This window comes from Piliocolobus tephrosceles, chromosome 18, assembly GCF_002776525.5.
Source record: "Piliocolobus tephrosceles isolate RC106 chromosome 18, ASM277652v3, whole genome shotgun sequence".
Classification (NCBI taxonomy): domain Eukaryota; kingdom Metazoa; phylum Chordata; class Mammalia; order Primates; family Cercopithecidae; genus Piliocolobus; species Piliocolobus tephrosceles.
The window spans coordinates 48,413,069-48,424,786 of NC_045451.1; the positions used below are offsets into that span (position 1 = coordinate 48,413,069).

General features: G+C 36.0%; 1 protein-coding gene across 12 annotated transcripts in view; it reads left to right on the forward strand.

Moving 5' to 3' along the window:
* Window positions 1–11,508, forward strand: part of NOL4 (nucleolar protein 4) — a 407,984-nt gene extending 396,476 nt beyond the window's left edge. For all 12 annotated transcript variants that reach the window (XM_023207729.1, XM_023207730.1, XM_023207721.1 and 9 more), the window contains one exon: window positions 9,578–11,508. In XM_023207729.1, the coding sequence (XP_023063497.1) occupies window positions 9,578–9,771 (194 nt within the window). In that variant the 3' untranslated portion in view covers window positions 9,772–11,508. The remainder of the gene's footprint in view (window positions 1–9,577) is intronic.
* Window positions 11,509–11,718: the final 210 nt, after the last annotated feature.

Consider the following 11,718-nt stretch of genomic DNA (forward strand, 5'->3'; position numbering starts at 1 on the left):
ATGTCCATCAGTGACAGACTGGATTAAGAAAATGTGGCACATATACACCATGGAATACTATGCAGCCATAAAAAAGGATGAGTTTGCGTCCTTTGTAGGGACATGGATGCAGCTGGAAAGCATCATTCTTAGCAAACTATCACAAGAAGAGAAAACCAAACACCGCATGTTCTCACTCATAGGTGGGAACTGAACAATGAGTTCACTTGGACTCGGGAAGGGGAACATCACACACTGGGGCCTATCATGGGGAGGGGGGAGGGGGGAGGGATTGCATTGGGGAGTTATACCTGATATAAATGATGAATTGATGGGTGCTGATGAGTTGATGGGTGCAGCACACCAACATGGCACAGGTATACATATGTAACAAACCTGCAGGTTATGCACATGTACCCTAGAACTTAAAGTATAATAAAAAAGAAAAAGAAAAAGAGAAAGCACTAATTCCATTCTGTATGTCAACATTTGATTTACTATTTTATGAATAAAGTTTCTAATTTACAAAGAAAAAAAAAAAAAGAAAATTGGTACCACAGACAGTGCGGAACTGCTATATAGATAACCTGAAAATGTGGAAGCAACATTGGAACTGGGTAAGGGGCAGAGGTTGGAACAGTTTGGAGGGCTCAGAGGAAAACAGGAAGATGTGGGAGAGTTTGGAAATTCCTAGAGACTTGTTAAGTGGTTTCTACCAAAGTGCTGATAATAATGTGGACGATGAAGTCCAGGTTGAGGTGGTCTCAGGTGGAGATGAGGAACTTCTTGGGAACTGGAGTAAAGGTCACTCTTGCTATGCTGGTGACAATTTGTCACTGCCCTAGATCTGTGGAACTTTGACTTGAGAGAGATGATCTGAAATCAGAACTTATGTTTCAAAGAGAAACAGAACATAAAGGTTAGAACATTTTGCCATCTCACAATGAGATAGAAAAGAAAAAACCCATTTCTGGGGAGAAATTCAAGCCACCTATAGAAATTTGCATAAGTGATGAGGTGCAGAATGTCAATACCAATAAATGGGGAAAATGTCTCCATGGCATGTCAGAGATCTTAGCAGCAGTTGCTCCCATCACAGGCCTGAAGGCATAGGAGGAATAAATGGTTTCCTGGACCAAGCCCAGGACCCTGCTGGTGTGTGCAGCCTCAGGACTTGGTGCCCTGCATCCCAGCCACTCCAGCTCCAGCTGTGACTAAAAGGGGCTAAGGTAAAGGTTCAGCCATTGCTTCAGAGGATGCAATCCCCAAGCCTTTGTGACTTCCACATGTTGATGCACCTGCTGGTGTACAGAAGTCAAGAATTGAGGCTTGGGAACCTCTGTCTAGATTTCGGAGGCTGTATGGAAACACCTGGATGGTCAGGCAGAAGTCTGCTACAGGGATGGACCCTTCATGGAGAACCTCTGCTAGGGCTGTGTGGAAGGGTAATGTGGGATTGAAGTCCCCAAACGGAGTCCCCACTGGGGCACTGCCTAGAAGAGGGCCACCATCCTCCAGACCCCAGAATGGTAGATCCACTGACAACTTGCACCATGTACCTGAAAAAGCCTCAGTCACTCAATGCCAGCCCATGAGGGAGCTGCCCAAGGCTGTGAGAGACCATCTGTGCATCAGCATGCCCCGGATGTGAGACATGAGTCAAAGGAGATCATTTCAGAGCTTTAAGATTTAATGACTGCCCCACTGGGTTTCAGACTTGTATGGGACCTGTAGCCTCTTTGTTTTGGCCAGTTTCTCCCATTTGGAATGAAAGCATTTATCCAATGCCTGTGTCCCCACTGTATCTTGGAAGTAACTATTATGTTGGTGCAAAAGTAATTAAAAGTAATGGCAAAAACCACAATCACTAACTTGCACAAACTCCTAGACAGAAGGGCATTGCCTTGACTCAGATGAGACTTAGCACTTGGACTTTTGGGTTAATGCTGGAATGAGTTAGGTTTTAGGGAGACTGTCAGGGAGGCATGATTGGTTTTGAAATGTAAAAAGGATGTGAGATTTGGGAGGAGGCAGGGTCAGAATATGATTTGGCTCTGTGTCCCCACCCAAATCTCCTCTCAAATTGTAATTCCCATTATCCCCATGTGTTTTGGGAGGGACCTGGTGGGAGGCAATTGGATCATGGGGTTTGTTTCCCCTATGCTGTTCTCATGGTAGTGAGTTTTCACAAGATCTGATGGTTTTATAAGTGTTTGACAGTTCCACCTTCACATATGCTCTCTCACCTGCCACCTTGTAAGATATGCCTGCTTTCCTTCTGACATGATTATAAGTTTCCTGAGGCCTCCCCAGCGATGCATAACTGTGAGTCAGTTAAACCTCTTTCCTTTTTAAAATTACCTAGTCTTGGGTATTTATTTTCATTTTATTTATTTATTTATTTTGAGATGGATTCTCGCTGTGTCCCCCAAGCTGGAGTGTAGTGGCATGATCTCAGCCCACTGCAACCTCTGCCTCCAGGGTTCAAGCCATTCTCCTGCCTCAGCCTCCAAAGTAGCTGGGATTACAGGTGCCCACCACCATACCAGGCTAATTTTTGTATTTTTAGTAGAGACTGGGTTTCACCATGTTGGCCAGGCTGATCTTGTACTCCTGACCTTGGCCTCCCAAAGTGCTAGGATTACAGGCATAAGCCACCATGCCTGGCCTCACATATTTATAACAGTGTAAGAATGGACTAATACAACCATGTACCCCAATAACAAAGCCTCAAAATTAAATGAAAAAGTAACAAAATAGCAAGGGGAAATTGAAAGTCATAATGATAGCCATGGAGTTTTAACACAAGTCTCTCAGAAAAACAAAAAGCAAACAAAAAAAGATACAAAAGAAAAACATTTGGATTTGAAACAAATAATTAAAATTTAATCTAATAGCTATACCTAGAATCTGACCCCCAGATATCTAACAATACATATTCTTTCACATATGTTGACCACCTAAGCAAATAGAAAAAAACAAAGAATCATTAACGTACAGATAGCATTGTGTTGACAAATATTTATAATTATCAAAGATGAAAATGCTACATAACTGGATTTATGGAATATAACTAATTTAGCATTTTGGCATACACATTAGAAAAAATAGAAAATTAATGAACTAATGATTTAACCTGAGAAGTTAAAACAGAGAAAACCCATAGACAATAGAATAAGTGAAAAATTGGTTAAATACAAATCAAAGAAGCAATAGGGAAGACTAACAAAGGCAAAAGCAGCATTCTTGAAAGGGCTTTTTAAAAAATATGACAAGATGAAATAAAGACAGATGAAACATAATAGAAATTTTAAAAAACAAAGATTAAAAAGTATTAAATTAGTATTTTTATGCCATTATACTTGAAAGTTTAGCGATATTAGACCATGTTTTACAAAAGCATAATTGGCCAATATTAATTCAAAAATGGATATTCCAAATGAACCTGTAACCATTATATAAATTGAATCAGTATTATAAAAATCTGCCCATTAAAAAATTTCAGAATCTGATGGTTTTACAAATTTTTACCAAGGCTTCAAAGGCTAGATAATCTTCACTTTAGACAAACAATTCTAAAAGAAGGAAAAAGGGATAAAAGAAGAGAGAGTACTCCAGCTCATTTTATGATACTACTATAATTCTATCATCAAAAAGAGTATTAGGCAAATTATAGTGTAATCACACTTGTGAATATAAATGAAACTCATTAGCATGTTGAATCTAACAATGTATATTTAGTGTGATATTTTAGATATCTTTAGCCCACTGATAAATATTCAGTCATCTGGAGAAGGAAATTACCACTTATGGAATATCTACTATAACCAGGCATTGTGCTGGATGGATACTTTATCTATATTAGCTAACTTAGCTAAGATCCTGAGGTTTCATTGCTGATTTTTTTTTAACTCTTTGGCAAAAGTACTACAATATCATCATGAATACCTTGATTAAACATCTGATCACAAAAATAAGAAATGAAATGGCCTACAAACAAAGTTTTCAAGTGGTGAATTTGTTAGCCAACCAGGGAAAATCACTTCATTTACTGATAGCAAGTTTATTAAATCACATTTTACTGCAACAGCTAAAGAACTGTATCCAGAAAAATAAGCCTTCTCAAGACTATTAGCATTATAGCAAGAATAGTGCTTGAAGTTTGAGGAAATTGAAATATTGGTAATATAAATAGTCAGTTAACAAACAAGGTAACTGTAGTTTCAAGTAGTTTTCCTTGCCTCTTGATTTGAGATGGTACTAATACTACCCTGTTGTTGCTTACTGGAGGAGTCAATGATAAGCTTGAAGTGACAAAATTAGCCTCTATGAATAGTAAGTGTGGAACATCTATAGGTGAAAATACTTTCAAAGTTTCAAAAAAAGTAATTCAATACAATCCGAAGTGGAACTTTCTAAGAGGTGTGAAGCACAAAGAGGGTTACTTGGACATACTTACAAAGTTTATTAAAACATAAAGCATATGGTTATTCCTTGAAAGAGCCATTAGCAGTTGCATTGTGGAAAACACTTCAGTATTTCATTCATGGTTAAAACAGTAGTATCATCTTTAAACTTCATTTGTTCTCATCAGTTAACCCTGTTCATTATTGTGAAATTTTGTCAGAATAGAATCTGAATATACTGAGTTGTCCTACCACACAGCAGTTTGATGGCTTCCTGGTAAAATTTTATCACAATTTTTTTTTTCAGATCAGGGCTAAGGTTAAATTTTTTCTAGATAAGAACTGCCCTCAAACAGTATCAGTAAACACTCAGTGGTTTTGGAAATTACTTTTTGCTGCAGAATTGGCAATGTTTCTTGTTGAATTCAATCTGAAATTACAAGATAAAACAGTACTTATATGCAAAGCTTATGCTGTGGTAAAGTCATTTTGATGATGGCTAATACCGTTTGAATCACAGTAATAGCAAATTACTTATAAACTTCTTGTCCTATCAGAAGTTGAAACAAGAAGTAAAATATCCATTCCCATGCAAATCTGTAGTGAATATATTTTCTGAGCACATACCACAGACTCAGTAATATTTTAGTACATTGATGCAAACGCAAAGTAAATTCTCATATTTCAAATTCCCTTTCACTGTTCATTTGAGGAGCTTCCAGTTTAAACTTTAATTGGAAGTAATGAATCTGCAATGTATTGACCTAATAAAAGGTTACTATCAGGAGAAGGATCTAATAGAATTCTATAATAACTTTTAAGTGATGAATATGCTCAATTAAAATAATATGGTTGTGACCTGATAAAAGTATTTGAAAATACGTATCTGCATAAAAAGACATTTTCAAAGATGAAACACATAAAATATCACTACAAATCTTCATTAATAGATGAACATTTGCAATTGATTTTGATGAAAGGGAACACTAATGGTGAAGCTCAATTAAGAAAAAAGCGCCTTCCTAGAAAAAGAATTCTACTCTCCTCAGTAGTAAACCTTATTTAAAAAAAAAAAGACTCAATTGTTGTTATAGTTTGAATTTTGTCCATGAGAATGTTGTAAAAATCTGCTTTCTCTCTTTTTGTATAAGTACCTACATATTATTAATATTTGCAATTCTGCCTCTTGGCTTGAGATGACTAAAATATTTACTGCCTTGTTCTTTGTTAAAAAATTTCACCACAGCCTGCAGTAAAGAATGAATTTAAAATGTTCTTCACTTATTTAAAATTGTTAAATTAATTGCCAGTTATCCAGACATTTCATAGTCTATTACTTGAGATTGGAGGTCCTAGCTGAAGAAGGGAATGTAAGAAGAAGGTTGTATGAAGCTAGGAATGATTTTATATTCAACTCAGGACCCGTGGTAATATTTAGTGGTAAAACAAACATGATTATTTAGGAAATGGACAATAACTTATTTTTCTCTATCAGCAATGATTCATGTGGAAATCACTGTAATCAAGCAATTACATTTTTACAATTTTAGATGACTTTTATGGCAATAATAATATTTCCATGTAATAGAAGTTACTTTACTTAAGTCACATTAAACCATTGTGTTTTATGTCTAACTAGTTTTGTTTTAACCACAACTAATGTTATTAATAACATCATTTGGCCAGGCGCGGTGGCTCAAGCCTGTAATCCCAGCACTTTGGGAGGCTGAGACGGGAGGATCACGAGGTCAGGAGATCGAGACCATCCTGGCTAACACGGTGAAACCCCGTCTCTACTAAAAAATACAAAAAACCAGCCGGGCGAGATGGCGGGCGCCTATAGTCCCAGCTACTGGGGAGGCTGAGGCAGGAGAATGGCGTGAACCCGGTAGGCGGAGCTTGCAGTGAACTGAGATCCGGCTGCTACACTCCAGCCTGGGCGACAAAGCAAGACTCCCTCTCAAAAAAAAAAAAAAAAATCACTTATTTCCTATTTCTTAAGTACTGGCTGTAGAAAAATCTGACACTTCTCATTTATTGATTACACAATAATTGATTAGTCACTGATTATTATTGAGGCTTCCTTTGTGCCAGGTACCAACACAGCTCCATAGAATGATATGGTAAATGAGACACAAAGGGTGCCTGCATTTATGGGCCTTGCATTCTTACCTTCCATTTAATTTTTGATAAATATAAATGTATGCCATAGTCTTTCAAAGAGAATTTACACTGCTAAAAACAAAACTTTGTCCTGAGAGGCCCTACTACCTAAGGATAAATGACACTAAAAGATGATCGCAAAAACAAGTCTATTTAAAACAACCGAAAGTGCACCATAAATAGGGGAGAAATGTTCAGCTCATAACTTAATTTGAAAAATAAAATGAAAAAGAAAATGAAGAAGTAAAATGAAAATACACATTTTCTTTTAACTGAAATTTATTTGTAACTTAAATATCCCTCAAACCTCAAAAAAATCAATCAAGAATTGGTTTTGATATGTGGAGCTTAATTTTTCAAACAGCATTGTATGTTAGCATGAACTACCTTTTATCTCTTATTTATCTTTTCAGAATGATCATAAAGCAGGTTTGCATCACTTTGGTAAAAATGTGGGCACTTATATAAATGTGGACCTAGGAAGTTGCCTTGGTTGTTTGCCTTTAACCTTGGATATCAAAATATTTCTCTTGAAGTATCTTTTGTGTCATTATCCTTGGTCATTTTCTTGTTAACTGGTCCAGCTTTTCCAGAACCATGCCTCTCAGTAGCCTTTTGTGAGATTTTAGCAGGTCTCCAAGAATACTTTCCTAGACTTCACTAAATTTAGCATCTTTATAAAATTTGAATTTTTACTTGTAATTGATATGCATTCTAATCAGATCATATTGTTGGGGTTAATTAAGCCAAACCAGTCAAGTATGGGATTCACTCAATGAGACTGAAATGAATGGTAGTGACAAATCAGTGAGGGCTATTTGGTCACTAGTGAAATATCTTGTTTGTTTGCAAATATTTTTATTTTAGCTTGATTCCTCACCCAACCCCATAGTAGTGAAGACATGAATAACAAACACTCAGCTAAAGGACTCCTTATAGTTTTGGTTTATGCACTCTATCCTGATCCTGCAGATCTGAAAGAAGCCAGGATAATGATGTCAACTGTCTTCCAGACAAAGAATAATAATAACAACTTGGAGGTGTGAATAGCCTCTAAATGGCAGAGCTTTCTCTAGACTATGCCTGTGCTAACAAAGGTCTGAAGGAAAGTGAAACTGGGTCTTGGTCTTGGTTTGGAAGCTTAGAACATTGAGCCAGCGGTAGAGTGTAATTCACAAACTGCCGAGTAGAATAAAATCAATCTCCCTCACTTCAGAAAGAATTGGAGCCCTTGCCTCAACTGTTTCTCATTTCTAGTTAAGGATGTCAATCAACTGGGATTGACAGCAAAAACCGTCAAAATGTTACACCTTGTAATGAAATAATGATAGTCAGCCAACCAGATACTAGATAACTACACAGCTGAGAGGAAAACCCTTTCAATATCTGTTATAAAGATCTATCCTGGTACTGGGCCTCTTAAATATAAAGAAAAACAAAACTTAAAGTGGGTTCATCTGGAGACCTGTTATGGTCATCACTACTCCTGTTATGCCTTTTTAATCCACTCAGAACTTTCCAAATAAACTCAATGATGTTAATGATTTGCCTCAATACAGGTTCAGTAACTTCTGTTTGCAAATGTGACATCGCACATCTCTCTTCCAGCTTGTCATGTCAGTCTCATGATTTTTGTAAATAGCAGAACAAATGGAAGCTAAGTCCTGCTAGAAAAATCAAAACTTTGAAAGGCCACTACAGAAGTGGAAATACATTTCTCTCAGATGTCAGAGTTCTTGTGTGCTAGTCTCATCTCTGCTCTAATTAAATTCCAAGTGAAGCTATTTCCCTCTCATGGGACATCTCATCTCCTTTGTGGAGGCGGAGGGTGGAGGGGGTTGGGTCTTGACCTATCTCCATCATGCTTCAAGGAGAACCAAAAGGATAAAATAACATCTCTTGTTTTAGTTCACAAAATGAATACCATTATCTGAAAATTTACACATGGTTAGGAAAAATCTGTTAAAACATTTTCAAGTTATAGAATCATTATAGTTTTGGAGCACATGTTTAGTTATGTGCTTAGTACTGTTTTATTCAAGGATTTAAATTTAATACTGCAATTTTAATAATTACAGAAAATACTTAATGTCAGCTAAGAACTATAAAAGTGAACACTTAATAATTGAAAGAAGTATCTTCTCAACACAAATGACTGAATGAAAGATTTTAAATACCTTTATAAATAATTTTTAAGTAAAAAATTTACAAAATGTTGTCAAAAAGCATACCCACCAGATGGCTTAAATATGTAGGAAAAAAGGTTTCGGCACATGAATGTGGTTTGTGCAAATAACTACAGAGACGGCATTAAAAACACTTAAGTCAGTATTCCAAATATCTAGGTTCTCTGGGGTATTGTTTGCAGTAATCACTTACTTATTGCACTTCTAAAACAAATTCCAATGTAATGTCAACACTTTTAATACTAATCAGCATGGTAAACATCTGCCTGAAATGAATAATAATAATAATATACCTAAGTCAACTCCTTATTGTGCCACTTAAATGTTGTCAAACTCTAAACATATTCCTGAAGTCATTTAGTCCTTAGTTCCTTTTTTCTAAGTTGACTAGTTTGTACTCTAAAGTCATTAACATCACAGTTTTTTTAAAATTGCAAATTGATGGGGTCTAAGCTATCTGTTAATGAATGTAACAAGTGAAAAATGTTTGTAATTCCCATCATTTTATGCTACTATGAGAAGCTTCTACAACATATGGAAGACAGATTTAAAATTGAATTTTTCAAAACACACGTTCCAAGAAAGTTTTCACCATCTCTCCGCAGCAAGAGGTGATTTCCAGAGGCTGATTCAGGCATCTGAGAGAAGTCCAAAGAAAAGCCACTCAGTTACCATTACATTGCTCATTAATCTTTCTGAGAGTAGATGTATTTGATTAAAAAGATCACTAGCTTCTCGTGGAAGAATTCATGAATTCTTCAACTATAATTTATTGAATGCTCACATCCAAGATGCAAGAACAAATAATATTTATGTCTAATTTTGTGATGATTTTCTTTCTAGGACCCACTGATCTCAGCATGAAGAGGCAATTGGCGACTAGCTCAGGATCCTCCAGCAGCTCAAACTCCAGACCCCAGCTGAGTCCCACTGAAATCAATGCTGTGAGACAGCTTGTTGCAGGATATCGAGAGTCAGCTGCATTTTTATTGCGATCTGCAGATGAACTGGAAAATCTCATTTTACAACAGAACTGAGACAGACGACCACCATATTCACTGAGGTCTAAATTTGCAGTTTCCACTAATGACATTTTGATTTCCCAACAGAGATACTTCCGGTCTTACCGCAGTCTTTTAAGAGAAATACTTCCATTATGCCACATTGTCCTTGATCCATAAGTGATGTGTTAAGGTGCTTCAAAGGAACTCTGACCTCTGAAGTACTTGAGATACTTTAATATGTCCAGCCTATTGCTTTTTGTTTTAGTGTGTCAGCATAAATATCAGGGGCATAAAAGGCTATCTATTCTTAATTCAAGGATACAACAGAAGAAGCTTGTGGTATAAAACAGTAGTTCAAGATTCAGCTGAAATATTAGTGGAATTTGCTACTGACTCATTGGACTGAAAGCTGAAGTACCTGGCAAAAAAAAAAAAAAAAAAGCCAAATTTCTTGTTGCTACAGGATATAACAACAATGAAAAGGATCTTGTATTTTAAAAAAAAAATATGTAATTTTTATAAAAAGAAAACTTGTTTTTCATTCAAACTTGTCATTTTTACTTTGGTAACTTTTTCATAGGTCGTAAAAGAAAACTGTTTTGAGAAACTACTGTAAGTACCTTTTCCACATCCCTTGCCTTCTCCTCTTTCCAAATTCTTTCTACAAAAGTAACAGTTGATGCTGGAAAACCCCTTGCCTACGTTCTTTCAATCATCACATCAGGAACTACTTCCAAGAAAAGCCTGCATTTCTGCACTCATGCTGATCTCAGAAACCCACTCAACACTGCAACTTTATCATAGCAGTTTTCATGCCAGAATTTTTTTAATATTAAGACAAGACATATCATTGAAAAAAAATCACACCTTGGTTTCTTAGAGCTGCTGGTTCCTGATTGTCGCTGCTGTCTCCAGGCATCCCTCTAGCAGCAACTGGATGTAGATGACTGAATGTTAAGAGGTTGCAAGTGACAATCCGAAAATTTGCACTCTTGTGTGTAGTTTTCTTTTCATTTCCCTCAGAAATAGTTTCCAAAAAGATCATTACATCTCCTGATATGATTTGTATAATTTTCAGTTCTAGCTAAAAATAATGTAAAGAACTCTCAGCGGATGCAGCTGCAACTTACAATGAACTGTGCCCTCCTATCCCCCATATTTTAATCCTTGTTTCTTATTTTATAGTGTGGGATACACGAGTGGTGTTTTCTTTGTGCACTGAGGCAAGCCTATTTTTAAAATATTTAGGGAGAAGTACTTTCGTTCACGCTTCTCGTACAACTTTTTTCTGTCATTTGGCTTTGGTTGGATTACAGATTCTTTGTGCATTCCTGAATTTGCCTTATTTCATGTAAAATTTATGTCATTCAGTTTTTGACCATGAGTTTGAAGCATCAGTGGTATTTCTTATCTACTTGTTACATATAGTTTTTCAAGTAATGACTGTGATTGTGACCGAGTAATGTGCACTTTTTCTTGTAACTGTGGACATTGCTATGCTTTTTTCTTCTAGTGTTTCTAGAATTACTGTTCCTTACAGTTATGTAAACAAAAAACAAAACAAAACAAAAAAAAACTTTTGTGATACTGTTGGTGAATATAATGTGAAAATCTTACTGAAATATGAGTATTTTGGGAATACATAGCTGCACAAACATCTTTTAAGATGTGGATTTAGAGTTTGCTTATTTAAATGAAAATTCAAAAATTGAGGGCTGGTATAATTTTCTCTGTTTTGTTTGGTTTAATAAACAGATTTCTGTGTTAAAACAATGATTGTCAAACCTTATAAACTTTCTGAGGGATATAATGCTTAATTTTTAGCCATTTACTTTTAAAATCTAAAAGGCTATTTTCTACCTACATTTAGCACAAAATTGGCACTTCAGATTTATTTCTCAGCAATATCCTAAGATCCCCCAGGGTCTCAACATTCATTCTAGTAAATAATTTATTCCAAGAATGGGTAAGGAAATTAGG